This window comes from Fulvia fulva, chromosome 2 (assembly GCF_020509005.1).
Source record: "Fulvia fulva chromosome 2, complete sequence".
Lineage (NCBI taxonomy): Eukaryota > Fungi > Ascomycota > Dothideomycetes > Mycosphaerellales > Mycosphaerellaceae > Fulvia > Fulvia fulva.
This window is the reverse complement of record NC_063013.1, coordinates 5,816,065-5,829,933: the sequence shown is the minus strand read 5'-3', so window position 1 is coordinate 5,829,933 and position 13,869 is coordinate 5,816,065. Positions and strand designations below refer to the sequence as shown.

The window sequence follows — 13,869 nt, the reverse complement described above, 5'->3', positions numbered from 1 at the left end:
AAGGAAATAGAAAATAGATCTCGTCAGAGGCACAGTCCGTTGTCAACAAGCAGAGCGCATAGCATCGGCCGAAGCACCTCCTCTGCGGCAGACGGTTGTGAGTGAGAGATGGACGTCCAACAGTTTCGGAACTGCACGTAGAGCAAGCCGTAGTCCCTAGCGGCATGTACCTCATGGGCCATGGCGTACCGGCACACGCACTATTCGCGCGGGTGCATGGGGGGATCGACATGGCTAGCATCTCACTCGGAGCTTGTTCCAGCCAACTCTGCCAGCATCAGCATCAGCATCATCAGCATAAGCACCAGCATCAGCATCAGCTCAGCATCATCAGCATCAGCATCAGCATCAGCATCAGCATCAGCACCAGCACCAGCACCAGCATCAGCATCAGCTCAGCATCATCAGCATCAGCATCAGCATCAGCATCAGCATCAGCTCAGCATCATCAGCATCAGCATCAGCATCAGCACCAGCATCAGCATCAGCTCAGCATCATCAGCATCAGCACCAGCACCAGCACCAGCATCAACATCAGCATCAGCATCAGCATCAGCACGAACGGCACAACCCACAGGAGTGCCTGTCACATCCGACCGACAACATTCGGAGGCGTCGTGATCGAAGGAGCAGCAGCGCAGCCGCCACGATGCAATGAGCAAGATGTCGCGCGGATGGATCCCTTCTCGCCCGTTTCGCCGGCGCATATCCGCGTGCTCGTGCTGCCTGTGGGAGACATAGAGCGCCAGCGCTTCCTGCGGCTGTTGCAACGACTGCAGGCTGAGGCGAGCATCATCCCGCTGGCCGACGTGGAGCAGAAGACGCAGACGCAGGACAATGGCTTCTTCCTCTCGCCGAAATTGTCGCCACGAGGCTCGCTACTTTACCGCTTTTCCTCGGCGGCACCCTCCGAGCAGCAACAGCCGCTGTCGCCCTTCGAGCTGTTCCGAGACGCCTTGCTGGTCATTGGAGTAGTCGACGGCGCGCAGAAGAAGGACGAAGATGGAGCGGAAGAGCTGGGTCGCGCAGCAGCATACCTGAAGGAGCGTCACCCTCGTGTCGTTCACCGCCAGCTCATAGTGCTGAAGGAAGCTGGTGACAAGGCCTCCACGGATATCACAAACACTGTCGATGTCTACAATCTCGAAGACGATAATGATGCGTCGCTTAGATCCGCTGTCTGCGAGCTGTCGGCTAGGCTCCTGGTCGAGTTCGCTACGTATGCGAAGGCAGTATTTGCTTCACCGACCATTCAGACACCAGGTCAGACAGCTCGCAGCTTGCAGACGACGACGTCTTTGCGTGAAGGTGAGAAGCGACTAAGCTCGGGTCGCAGCACGCCAAGTCAAAGCGTAGATCTGTCGAGTCCGACTGATGAAGGCAGTCCCGCATCGGCGCCATCTTCGCGAGCGCCGCCTTTACCTGCAACGTCCTTCGATCAGATACCCAGTGCCAATTTACCCAGCGCTCGGCCCGAAAGCAGGTCTAGTAACCCTGCCGCTAAGGTCAAGAGCAGTGGACGAGCTTCCAGTCAGGACCGCGTCTCTGTGCAAGGCTTCGGGTCCAATACCTCGCAAGAGAAAGCACGCTCGCGTGGCAAGGCACGAGTTGGAATCGTATACGGCTCGATTCACATGCTTGCCGGACATTGGAGTGAAGCCCTGCGAACCATGCTCGATCACACGACTACCTTGCGCAAACTCTCCGATCATTTGTGGTATGCAAAGGGTCTTGAGAACATGATGGTCTGCATGATACTCCTTGCTTGGTCCGGCGTAGACTTCTCTGTTCCATCGATATGCGACCCTGTGGCAGATCGCTCTAGCTCAGCCAGTGCCGCTCGTATTGCAGCAGAGACCAGGGCCGCAGCTGAAGGAACAAAACAGCAGCTCCAACTGTTCCGCCTTTCAGCAGCTCTTCCTGAGCTCACGAGGCTAATTCTCAGCTTGTATCGTTCCACGGAAGGTGCTCTTGAGCTGCCATATCTCATTGTAGCCGAAGCTTCTGTTCGCGTTGCAAAGCTTTTGACAAAGCTGAATTCGGTCCAAGGCCACGCAAGTCCCGCAATGTTGAGACAGCTTATTGGCAGCCAGAAACATTTCGATGAGACGGCTTCGTCACATAACCCAGCGTCGAATCGAGCTTCGAGTTTGGCGAGTTCCAGAATATCCAAGGCTGCAGTCGCGGATATCCTCGCCCAAGCCTTGCCATTCGAAGATGACGGTCTATCGGCCGCAGACAGCATAAGACTACTCGCAGCAATAGCATCGTCGTATTCTGCACTAGGCATGGCACGCAAGAAAGCCATCACAATCAAAGAACTTGTAGGCAGACTGACCAGCGCTCTTGTTCAAGCCAGGAAGCTTGGCGCGGCAGAGATGGGCATACATCCAGCCGCAAGTCTCTCTGTCGATGCAGGTACGGACACTCTATTATCCACTGCAGAAGAGACTAGCGGCATCAAAGACCTCATGGCAGATGTGTCCGCGATCTACGGTGCTCGATTTGAAACGCAACGGCGAGTAGAAGAAGACGTCTCATATCTGGACATGCAACTTTTCGGGAGCCAGGCTCTACAGTTGGCCCTGTTGAGACAACTCACAGGTCTCTGCGAAGCGTCGCCAGATCCGCAGGGTGTGCTATGGTTAACATCATCTCTACTCAGGACAGCAGGCGCCAATGCTGCCGTCGATGCTGTTCCATACAAATCAGCAGCGAACAAATTCTCGAAGGAGGAGCAAATGCATTATGCCGCTGTCATTCATCGCACGGTCGCCGTCTCCAAGAACCTCGGACTCACAGATGCTCGGGCGACATACTGGGACCCTTTTCTGGTCCGTGGAGTTGAGCTTCTACACCTCCGAGGCCCACAGGCTGTCATCGACCGGTCCAAGCTGAGCCAAGCAGATCTAACAGGACAGGTTGGTCCAGGCAATCCTCTTTTGTATGACCCTAACGCCAGCCGTCCGGGCACGGCAGTAGCGCCAATTTCGGTGCTAGTGCAGGGCGAAACGTCCGCCTGTTTGGTCACCCTCCAGAACCCCTTCGACATTCCAGTGGATATTGAAGAGCTAGAACTGGTCACCGAGGGCGTGGAGTTGTCGTGTTATCACGAGCCTGTAACTCTCGGTCCGCTACGCCTCCAGCAGATTACCCTCTCGATAACACCAAAGTCTGCAGGAGATTTGAAAGTGACAGGCTGCAGAATCAGGATGCAGGGCTGTCAGGCACAGATATTCCCGATCGTGGACGAGGCATGGTCTCCATCCGCTCCACAGACTGTCAAGGCTTTGGGTCTCGAGGCTGTCTCTACGTCGCACCAAGGAGAATCGAGACATGACTTGGGAAGCATAGGCATTGTCCCGGGCACTGTGTCTGCCACTGTCATCGGCTCTCTTCCGACTCTTCTCCTCGAGCCCGACTCAGTTCCCGAAAATGGTCTTATGTTATTGGAGGGCGAGGAACGAAGCTTGAGCATCACATTGAGCAACAATAGTACCACGGCAGCTTATGTCTTTGAGATCTCGGACACTGCGAATGTCGTGAACCAGACTCACCAATCAAGTGCTGATGGTGAGGCAGGCGCTTCGACATCAGCTTTAGCCGAATCGAATGCATCACAGACCGTCCTTGAGCCAGGCGAGAGCACAGCATTTGAACTTCAGCTGTGCGGCAAAGCCGGTTTGTCTTTTACACAAGTCAATTTCTTCTACTGCGCGAATGGATCCGGTCATCCCCGATCTGCGCGAGTGGTTTCCGCACCAATCAGCATGACTGTAAATGCTGCACTGCAGCTTCACAATCTAGAGATTACCCCAGCTCAAAGCGATGAGGACGGTACGCTGGTGGTCTCGTACGATGTCCGCAATGCATGGCCGAGATCCATCTCCTACATTTGCAGCTTCGATGGCGGCGCCCACTCGAAGCCTCGCACGGTCGACAAGGATGACATGGACACACCCATCACGCCGGGAGAAGTCCGTCGTGTCCATATGATTGTGCCGCATCTCGACAGTAATGATACGAGTGACGATGATGCGAAGTCAGTGCAGGCGCGGTTCCTGGATCGTCTGCATGTAGCGTGGCACGTCGATCAGCGCAGCGGTGTCGCCGATGTCCACGGCTTGTCACTATCGTCCGAGGCAATTGAGCTTGTTCGCAGCAAGCCAATCCGTCTCTCTGTTACGACCCAAGAGAAGGTATGCAAAGTCGGAGATTTCATCAGCATCCGAACCAAGATCACAAATCAAGAGAGGAGCAGATCCGGCCCTTTGCTGGTTCGGCTGTCACCTCGGGGTCCAGAGACTGGGCGTGATGAAAAACGTATGGCTGTGGCTGGCACGTTGCAGCGAGTCCTTCCGCCTCTCGAGCAAGGTGCAGAAAGCGTTGTTGACTTTACTGTGTGCCCGTTGCTTGCTGGCACCATGGAATTGGATGCGGTGGTACAGCCTGTGAGGATTGGCGCCTATGCTAATACCAGACAGTGGCATAGCAGCAAGTCTCTTTCTATCAAGATTGAGACTGCTTAAACTGCACTTTATCGCTCTTCGACAGTAGATCAGGTCCAGATCAGACTGTTGCCCTATACCGATCACAGATCAGGTGATGCACAGGATTAGCATAACCAAGCACATCTTTCGTGCTTATACGAGGTTCCTCAAGTATCCACGCACTACTTCAAAGACTCCCGTCAAGCCCCTGCCTGTACTAGCATTAAAGTAGGAGGTAGGCTCGCATTAATCGACGGACCGGCTATTATATCCTACCGACCGGTCAACTTACCACATAAGGAAAGATCCACTTCAACCTCGGAAGTATTCAAGCTTGCAAAATGGGTGAGACCTGTTGCAGGGTTCTCCACAGAAGCCTCTTTCGACCGGCTCTAATCCGGATCACCCAAAGTCCAGAAACTAATCGTTGCCAAGCCGAGAAGAACTTCGAGTTGATGTATAATACCGCATCGCTTACAACGGATAAGGCTCTAGAAACAAGCGTATATAGTAGGCAAAGCAAGGTCGGATCTACGTCGAGTGTTGCAGCCTTATAACTAGCCTTACTAAGGAGTTAGCTACGCGAAGACATGAAAAGGACCATCCTCTAGAGGCGGCTGGAGGTCTCACCCATTTTGCAAGTCTGAATAGGAGCCTCTCTCTTGCTCCAACCTCACCTTCCGCTCACACATCAATCCTCCACCACCGCGTCATACCACGAAAATGGTCCACCTCACCGAACATGATGTCTCCTACTCGGATGGCAAGAAAACTATCCACTACGTCGCTGCTGGCCCTCTAAATGGCCCTCTGATAATCTTCGTGTAAGTAAACCCACCGGACTAGATCCCCTCACATTGGAGACGTTGCGGTACAGATTCTAATCCTCGTTTGAAGGCACGGCTGGCCAGGGATTGCGAAAACATGGCGACCCCAGTTGGAGACTTTTGCCGGTCTGGGATTCCGAGTCGTCGCTCCAGATATGCCGGGTTATGGCAAGAGCACGGCGAACAAAGTCTACTCTGCCTATGCGCAGAGTGAGATCTCGCAAGGTCTGCTGGCGTTGTTGGCTGATACGGGGAGGAAGAAGGCAGTCTGGGTGGCTCATGATTGGGGTAGTGGGTGTCTTGTACGTATCATTGCTGAGACTCTATTAACACCCATGGAACTGATGTTGTGCAGTGGACTCTCGCCGCCGTTCATCCTGAAGTCTGTATCGGCGTGATAAACCTAGCAGTCCCATACCGTCTCCTCGAACTGGGTCTGGAGGAACTCATGAAAGTCGTCAATCGGGAGAAGTACCCCGAGGCAGAGTTCCCATACGGCCAGTGGTCGTATCAAGTCTTCTACGAGCAGGACTTCGAGAAAGCCACGTCCTGGTTCGATGCGGACCCAGCTGGAGTTCTTCGGGTCTTGTTCATCAAGGGCTCGGCCGCGAATCTGGACAAACCTGCAAGGACCGCGACCGTCGTGAAAGACGGCGGCTGGATGGGTGGAGCCCCTAAGCCGCCGTCGCAGGACCAGATTCCGACTGGTGCATCGACGTTGGACAACCTGCCTGCGGAGGATGTGCAGGAATTAGAGGAGGCGATGGCGAGGACGGGGTTCTTCGGTGGTGATGCGTATTACATGAACCACAAGGCGAACCGCGAATGGGTCTTGAAGAATTCTGTCAACGATGGAATTCTCGAGATGCCGGTCTTGTTCATTGAGGCGAAGTACGATACTGTTTGTGATACTTATGGGTCGAGGAATACGGAGCCGATGAAGGAGTTGTGCAAGGATCTTAGCATGGCGTCGATTGATGCTGGTCACTGGGTTCAGTTGGAGAAGGCGGAAGAGACGAATGGTGTCATTGCGAAGTGGTTGTTGGAGAGTCTGCCGGAGTATTGGCCGACCCATTGGCACAGCCCCATTGCGAAGCAGAAGCACTGAAGCTGATGAGCTGCCAAAGTCAACATACATTCGTTCTTGTACCTCTCGTCATCTCATGACGCTATCTTGTCTCTCCGTGCTAGAGTTGATCGTCGTCTGAGTCGTGTGCGTGTCGAGCCAAGCATCGGGCCGATGTTGAGCTCCAGGCTGCTTCTGGTCTTCCAGCTCTATCCAGCTTGACCTGTCCGTGGCTTCGTGACTTACCAGTCGACTCTTGAGTCTTGCGCTCAACATGCGCAGGGTCTCGCCAAACGCCACGAAGACTGGTCTGATCGTTGGTAGAGATCCGAATATGATGATGAACCAAGTCTGCGTCAGCGTCCAGGTGAGCACGGTGCCATACCCTCCCGTGTATGTCACGTCCTTGACCAGAGCTGAAGTTGCGATGCCAGCAACTCCTGCGACTACACCTCCGCTCATGATGACACAGATTGCTACCTTGAGGCTGCGCTTCATCTGCTGTTGAGGTCCAATGATCAAGACGATGGGGTAGATGGCCAGAGCAAAGTCCGAGAAGGCCCCAAACGCACCGGAAGCATAGCCAATTTGCTTGGTCTCCTCAGCAAGAGGACAGGACCCTGGGGCGGCAATATCCCAAGCCTTGCGAGGTGGATTGCATTGCAAGATTGTGACCAAGGCTTGCAGCGCGCTGATAATGAGTTGGAGGACTCCAAGAATCTGTAGTGCTCGACGCCAGCCTAGTGAGATTGTTGTGCCCTGCAGTGTGAGTAGCAGTGCAATGACGCTGAGACGACCGAACGCCATGGAGAAGATGTTGAACATGGTGCCAATGCTGGTGGACAGTCAGTCAGCTGTCTTTACAGACATAATCCTCTGGGTGCTCACATGCTCCAGTACAGGATGCTTTTGAGCTGTTCGTATGCGTCTTCGCTCTTCTCGACGGCATATCGATAACTGACGGTGATGAAAGATTGTGCCACCAATGCCAACGCCTTCGCCAGATCAGTATCTTTGTTCGTGAGCGAAGGGTTTGGTCCTTACATATGCTATCATCACCCATAGACAATCCCATCTGATGGCGGAGAACGAAGGGCGGTCAGAAGTGGCACGAGACGCTACGACGCTGCGTATGAGGACCAGGACTGTAGCGATGCCTGTCCATGCCCAGGTAAGGCACACCAAGAGCGTACCTTCATCGCCATACAGGACCGCTTGAGCCATGTGGAAGGTGTAGCTGGCGACGACGCCGTTTTTGCGACGTGATTGTGAACATGAGGTCGAAGAAGGAGGTGACGTGCTGTTGCTTAGTATAGAAGAATCGTCATCAAGAAGGACTGCAAGGCATTGTCGTTGTCCAGGTCGGTCCCTGAGTGGGTTGAACTCTGTGTTCGACAGAGACGTGTCGGCCTATGGTCATAGCCAAGCACTTTTGACACAATTACTCGCCCTCGAGGGTGTCTGACAGCTGAGACGTGAGACGTTTCGTAAATGTGTCTGGACTTTCAGCACGGCTGGTATGAAGCGTCGTGCCTTCAGGGGGGCTGTCTGTTTCGGTAGACGGTTCGCGAGCAAGCGACCTCGCAGTCGATACTCTTCCGAAGCATCCCGTTCACACGTTCAGAAGTACATGTACGGTTGTGATCCATGTTTGATGTGCGGGCCAAGTCGAGATGTTGGACTGAGTGTATGCGCTCCTCGCGAGAGTCGTTGGGTGCTGAGCTGCTGAATCGGCACGGAGTGCCATGACGAGCGTTTCGACATGGTGCTTCGACCCAGCTCCCAGGACCATCAAAAGGGTCCCATATCAACGCGTGTGCAGAGGTGGATGTTGTTGTCAGGAGGTGCCTGCCGTCGTTCTCGCGTTTCCCGAAGACGGCGATTGCGGGGCCCCAAAGAGATCGGGATCCCTCGGTCGCGAGTGAATGCTTGGGGTGTTGGGCAAGATGAGATTCGTGCTCGTCCGCTCCGCACACTGGCATGTCACATGTGATGGCACGCGTTCTAGTGCGAGCAAAATGCTTATAACCACAGACGTGTGCCTTTGCTCCCTCCCGCAGCCTCCAATCGTGTGAGCACTTTCCTCACGCCTCGACCTACGTCATCTTGGGGGGAGTCGGGACAGTGCCGTCGATACATGTACATCTGACATGTATTCTGGATGCCGGATTGAGCCTCACCATTCGAATACCCATTCCCCTCCTGCCACATGTCGGCAGCGACGAAAGTTCCCGTTGTCGCGGGCACGTTGGCACTCACTGGAGCAGTGGTCGCATTATGGAGACATCCGGCAGTGCAGGACTTCATTGAGAAGTATTTGGGCACTTCTGCGAGCTCAACTATCCTCAAGGCATTGATCGGGGCTGCGGCTCTGATCAACTTGAAGCACCTGCCTGGCTTTTGGCATGTAAGTCATCTCCGTGCATCTCACGCGACTGGAACGTCTTCTTACGACGATTAGATCCGCGTGCTGCGAGGCATCATCTACCAGATCTACTTCCAGAAACGGCCCATACCCCCGAAGCACCTGTTCGCTCCCATGATCACGCACTCATACAACACGCCATACGACACCGACTACAACTTCCACAAGTCCAATTCCACTTATTTCGCCGACCTCGATGTCTCCCGAGCGCATTACATTGGAGCAGTGATCAAGACGGGACTGGCAAGACTCAACTCCGGCGACCAAGAAGGTCTGCCAAAGTCGAACATCGAGGCAAAGGGAAAATACATCGTTGCACTGGGCGCTGTCAGCTGCTTTTTCCAGCGTCAGATTGAGCCTCTGCAGAGCTTTGAGATCTACACCAGAGTCTTGACTTGGGATAGGAAGTGGCTTTACACCATCTCGCACATCGTGAAGAAGGGGGCGATCAAGCCGGACTCATATGTTCTACAGCCTTGGAAGAACTCGAGGAAGCACCAAGCAGCCGTGAAGAAGGAGGAGCAGGATCTTACGAAGCACATCTTTGCGACATCCATCGCACGATACGTCTTCAAGAAGGGCCGCCTTACGATAAACCCCGAAATTCCGTTGGAGAGGTCGAGACTACTCCCTCCAAGGCCCGCAGGCATCGGCTTCCCTCCCCGTGATGGCGAGGCATCCGCTAACGGCACACCGGCCATCTGCACACCGGCCACGCCCGCCGCGAATGGGAACACGCAAACCGATGTCGACGAGGTCAGCTCGAGATTAGCCGACGTGGCTCACACCGCACAATTAGCTGACGATAGCTGGACTTGGGACGATATGGAGAAGGAGCGTCTGCGAGGGTTGGAACTTGCGACACATTTCGATGCATTGAATGCTGGTCACGGCGAACTAAGAGGTGGTGATGTGCTTGGAAAGTACGGGGATTACTGGTAGAGGTCTTGGCTGCTAGGCACACGAACATACCCGGCAAGGATGCCAAAGCGATACATGTAAGAGAATAGACATGTATGCTATGTACAGGAACACTTGATACCTCTCAGCCGCCGGGCGGACTTGCACTGTGAGCGAACTGTCGCAGAGGATGCAAGCAGGGACATCAGCACCAAACAGGAGCTTTAGCATGCATCAGGGCAGCAGGCATGGCGTGGGCGGTCCTTCATCTCTACTGGCATCCTTCTGGTTGACATCATAAGGTACATCCTATATAGGTAGTACTGGACGGATGGCATTTCGAAATAAACTTCATCCTTCAGGATGTCTGACCGTTCTGACTAAAAGGCCATCAGGGCAGCACTACAGGATCATCCTATGGCGCATCTGGAGGTAACATCTAGCTGCGACCGCAAGTCATCTCAGATTGACCGCCATCGATAGCAATGTGGATCATATACACACCATTGGCGCTGTTAGTAGCCCACATCGCATACAATCGCTTCTTCCATCCACTGGCTAAGGTACCTGGGCCCATTCTTGCAAGCATAACTCCACCATGGATCGTATGGCAAGCTTTCCATCAACGACGACCTCGCCTGGACCTCAAACTGCACAAACAGTATGGAACCGTCGTGCGCATTTCGCCGAACGAGATCATCTTCTCCAACCCGGACTACTTTTGAGAAGTGTACGGTGCCGGGACTAAGTTCACGAAAGGACGTTTCTATGAAGCACCGAGAGATGCCACTAAAAACAACTGGGAACATCTTAATATGTTATCTGAGGACAATATCGAGAAATTGAGGCTGCAGAAACGCTTTGCTGGGCCAATTTACTCAATCAGCAATGCTCAAAGACACGAGCATCTGATCGACAACAACATAACTCGATTGCTGACACGGTTCAAGACCATGACCGATCGGCCCATGGATATCTATTACGCGTGGGAGATTATGAATGTCGATATGATGACCGAGTTCACGTTTGGCCAGCCGTACGGCGCAATCGAGAAGGGCAGCGACGATGATCACATGGCAAACATGGATCGTACAGTACGTGGAAGTGGTGGGGTTGGATCGGGTATCTTCCATGGCTTAATTACCTTGACAAATATTGGATGCCTTGGAACATCGTCTTCGAGCTGAAGAACAGCAACCTCCCGGTGTCCCCTTAATGTGTCGCCAAGGTGATGGAGCACTCCAAGGCCGAGGATGAAGGCCAGCAGCTCAGACCGTGTCTTCACAACGATATGCACCAGCTCAGCAGATCGAATTCCGAGTTCATCTTGACGTGGAGCTTTCGTCTTTCCATTACCAACCTCGGAGCTGGCGTAGACACAATGTCCTGGACGCTCGCCGCTGTGATTGTCGGAATTGGCATGAGTCCGAAAGCCAACGCTCGTGTACGAGCTGAGATGGATGCTGCCATTCAGGCGGGAAGCGTCATCAAAGGCGTTCCCGTCTCCTATAACGAAGCAGTGAAGCTCCCTTATCTCCAAGCCTGCATCCACGAAGCACTACGTCTTTGGCCCAACGTTGCTATTTCTTTGCCACGCATCGTACCCAAAGCGGGTATCGAGATTTATGGTTACTACGTCCCCGGTGGCTACACAGTTGGCATGCAATCGAAGCAACTGGCCATCGATGACCGGATCTTCGCCGCAGAGCCAGAATCTTTCAGGCCGGAGAGATTTCTGGATGCCGACAAGGCGCAGTTGAGTGATATGACGACCAGAAACCTGAGCTTTGGTGGTCCGAGTAGGAAGTGCCCTGGCAAGAATGTTGCGTGGCTGAGCATGAGTAAAGTGTTGGCAAGCTTGTACGCGAACTTTGACCTTAGAGTGCTCAATAGGCTGGATGGAGAGCCTGGTCCAGGAGGACATGTTTGGAGGGAGAAAGGCAGCTTCCCGACGAAATGGTATGATTTCCTTCCCCATGTTGATCGATTCAGCTGACTTTACTGGTTACCAGGCACGGCTTGGAGGTCGAGATTATGGCGAGATGATCTCCTGCGTTGCCTCACAACGCCACCCATCCCAACACACCAGCAACGGCAGCCCCTACACTAGTCCCTGACCGTCTGAAACTCGCCACAGCAGCACTACTGGAGCCCGTCGCAGCCACCCATGGACTGGAAGATGATAAGTACGGTCGCTAACCTCGATGGGCCTTTTGTCAAGCTCATGAAGTTCTAGATGGGTTGACAAGAAGATCTTCCGCAACGATGCCGACCGTGAGCAATTCATCTACGCGGTTTTGAGTGTCCTATCCGACAACGGCAGAATCAAGTTCAACCTTACAGACTATCAGTTCAGACTACTCTTTTCCCGCAGACCGAATGGTCGCTTCGTAGCCACTCTCGTAGCGATGCGAGGAGGCATCATCGAGGCGAAGATCGAGCCCAGCGATGACGGCAAGACACAGGCAGAGGCTTGCAGAGCGTTTAAGAAACACGTCGAGGAGAGACTCCATGAGTTGTTGACGACCGTGCCAGATGTCGGCGCTATTTCATCGGTGTCAGGACCAAGTTCTGCATCGAGACAGTCCGCCGTACCATCCAGGAACACGCCGGGCCAGATTCAGTTGCGCAGCGGACAGGACCTTCCTCCTGCTTATGCAAAGAAAGGTTAGAGCCCGGTAGTGCTTAGGCATAAGCATCCAATTCAATGGAAGAGCAAGCAAGTCTGCCATGGACCCATTGTTCATTATCGTGATCATCGTTTCAATCATCGTCACTGCTTTCTGCTGCAGCGTCTTCACCTCGACGCTTTTCGAGAATGTTCTGCCAGTCCCGCGCGAACTCGCGTAGCCCTTCGCCACTTGCACCAGCTTCGACAACGTCCTTGGGTAGCTTGTGCGCGCTGTACTGGGGAGTAGCGAAGCTGTATGCTTCGGGATCTGTCTTACGGACTAGACGCAGCTCAGGCAGATACAGCTCTTCATCAGCGTCCTCTTCGTCTTCTTCTTCTTCTTCTGACGAACCGTCAATTTCGTTCGCGGGAGCCTCTAACGCAGCAGTATCGAGTCCTTCCGGCTTGGGTGCATTGAAGTACAGTCGAGCGAACTGGCCTTCTGGGATGGGTCCTGGCTCCTGAGGTGCGTCCATGCTCAATAGCTCCAGCCAACTGAAAAGTATTGGGTCTGTCCTCGGCGCCCAAGGGTTGAAATCGACCAACCAGACTCGATCGTACGGTTGTGGTATGTAAACATCGAAGGCAAAGCTCTCGTCGGGAAAAGAGTCTCGTAGTCTTACTTCGAAGAACTCCTTGATCATCGATCGCAGCTTATCTTGCATGTTGAGAAGGAAGTCGAAGTGGTTGAGGTCGCGTTGACATATACACAACAGCTTTCGCTCTCGAACGAAACACCGAAACTCGACAGAAGGGTTGAAGGTGGGTACGGCTTTCCGCAGCACAAGGTGGTATGGAATGTCGCGTTGTGATATTGTTGAGTCCGGTGTGTCTACGCAGTCGTCAAATGCATGCTCGAGATCGTGCGTAACAAAGTCGGAGCTCTTTAGCAACAGATAGATATCACTGGGTGTTCTACACTCCATTGTGTTTGCATTCATCCATGTTGCATCTTTTGGTGCAGACCAGTTGAGCTTGGGCATGACCTTGCCGCCGAGTTCGTCGATGGTGCTCTTGATTGATTGATGGACATCTCTCCAGTCTGCCGCCACATCCACTTCTTCCTCATCATCACTGTCATCTCTTGCCTCCGGATTGTCTGAGGAAGAGAAGACGCCACTGTCTGAGTCCCAATGATCAACTGGCTCTTCGTCGTCGGGGAGTATGATTCCGTCGGCGCGTAGGTAATCGATGAAAGGTTGTGTGAGAGGGATCAGTCTAGCCTTGGGTGTGATGGCTCTGTATTTGGGATGCCAGTAATGGTAGGAGCAGTGCATGATCTGGGACTTGGTGACAGGCGGGAACGGTAACGTGGAGGGAGTACTGCTTGAAGAAGCATCGTCGTCGATTGGTTCCGCCATTATGCTGGATGCTGAAATATCGTCGATCGTTGCTGAAGGCATGGCGGGTGTTGACGAAGAAGAGAAGAAGAAGAAGAAGAAGAAGAAGAAGAAGAAGAAGAAGAAGAAGTGCAGGTGCAAGAAGTATGA

General features: G+C 53.5%; 6 protein-coding genes across 6 annotated transcripts; 4 read left to right on the top strand and 2 right to left on the bottom strand.

Moving 5' to 3' along the window:
• Positions 1-230: 230 nt before the first annotated feature.
• On the top strand, positions 231-4,529 carry CLAFUR5_03561 (Transport protein particle; the record flags this gene model as incomplete). Its single annotated transcript, XM_047902709.1, has 1 exon — positions 231-4,529. The coding sequence occupies one exon, from the start codon at positions 231-233 to the stop codon at positions 4,527-4,529; it is 4,299 nt and encodes a 1,432-aa protein (XP_047757935.1).
• Positions 4,530-5,213: 684 nt separating this feature from the next.
• Positions 5,214-6,425, top strand: CLAFUR5_03560 (Epoxide hydrolase A; the record flags this gene model as incomplete). Its single annotated transcript, XM_047902708.1, has 3 exons — positions 5,214-5,314; positions 5,388-5,619; positions 5,673-6,425. 3 exons carry the CDS (start codon positions 5,214-5,216, stop codon positions 6,423-6,425), a joined length of 1,086 nt encoding a protein of 361 aa, XP_047757934.1.
• A 48-nt stretch (positions 6,426-6,473) lies between these two features.
• Positions 6,474-7,607, bottom strand: CLAFUR5_03559 (uncharacterized protein; the record flags this gene model as incomplete). The annotated part of the gene is made up of 4 exons (XM_047902707.1): positions 6,474-7,218; positions 7,272-7,378; positions 7,428-7,528; positions 7,577-7,607. 4 exons carry the CDS (start codon positions 7,605-7,607, stop codon positions 6,474-6,476), a joined length of 984 nt encoding a protein of 327 aa, XP_047758460.1.
• A 985-nt stretch (positions 7,608-8,592) lies between these two features.
• Positions 8,593-9,750, top strand: CLAFUR5_03558 (putative thioesterase atnL; the record flags this gene model as incomplete). The annotated part of the gene is made up of 2 exons (XM_047902706.1): positions 8,593-8,790; positions 8,845-9,750. The coding sequence occupies 2 exons, from the start codon at positions 8,593-8,595 to the stop codon at positions 9,748-9,750; spliced, it is 1,104 nt and encodes a 367-aa protein (XP_047758461.1).
• A 773-nt stretch (positions 9,751-10,523) lies between these two features.
• CLAFUR5_03557 (Cytochrome P450 monooxygenase) lies at positions 10,524-12,380 on the top strand (the record flags this gene model as incomplete). The annotated part of the gene is made up of 3 exons (XM_047902705.1): positions 10,524-10,802; positions 10,937-11,568; positions 11,945-12,380. The coding sequence occupies 3 exons, from the start codon at positions 10,524-10,526 to the stop codon at positions 12,378-12,380; spliced, it is 1,347 nt and encodes a 448-aa protein (XP_047757480.1).
• A 91-nt stretch (positions 12,381-12,471) lies between these two features.
• Positions 12,472-13,782, bottom strand: CLAFUR5_03556 (Cell division cycle protein; the record flags this gene model as incomplete). Its single annotated transcript, XM_047902704.1, has 1 exon — positions 12,472-13,782. The coding sequence occupies one exon, from the start codon at positions 13,780-13,782 to the stop codon at positions 12,472-12,474; it is 1,311 nt and encodes a 436-aa protein (XP_047758464.1).
• Positions 13,783-13,869: the final 87 nt, after the last annotated feature.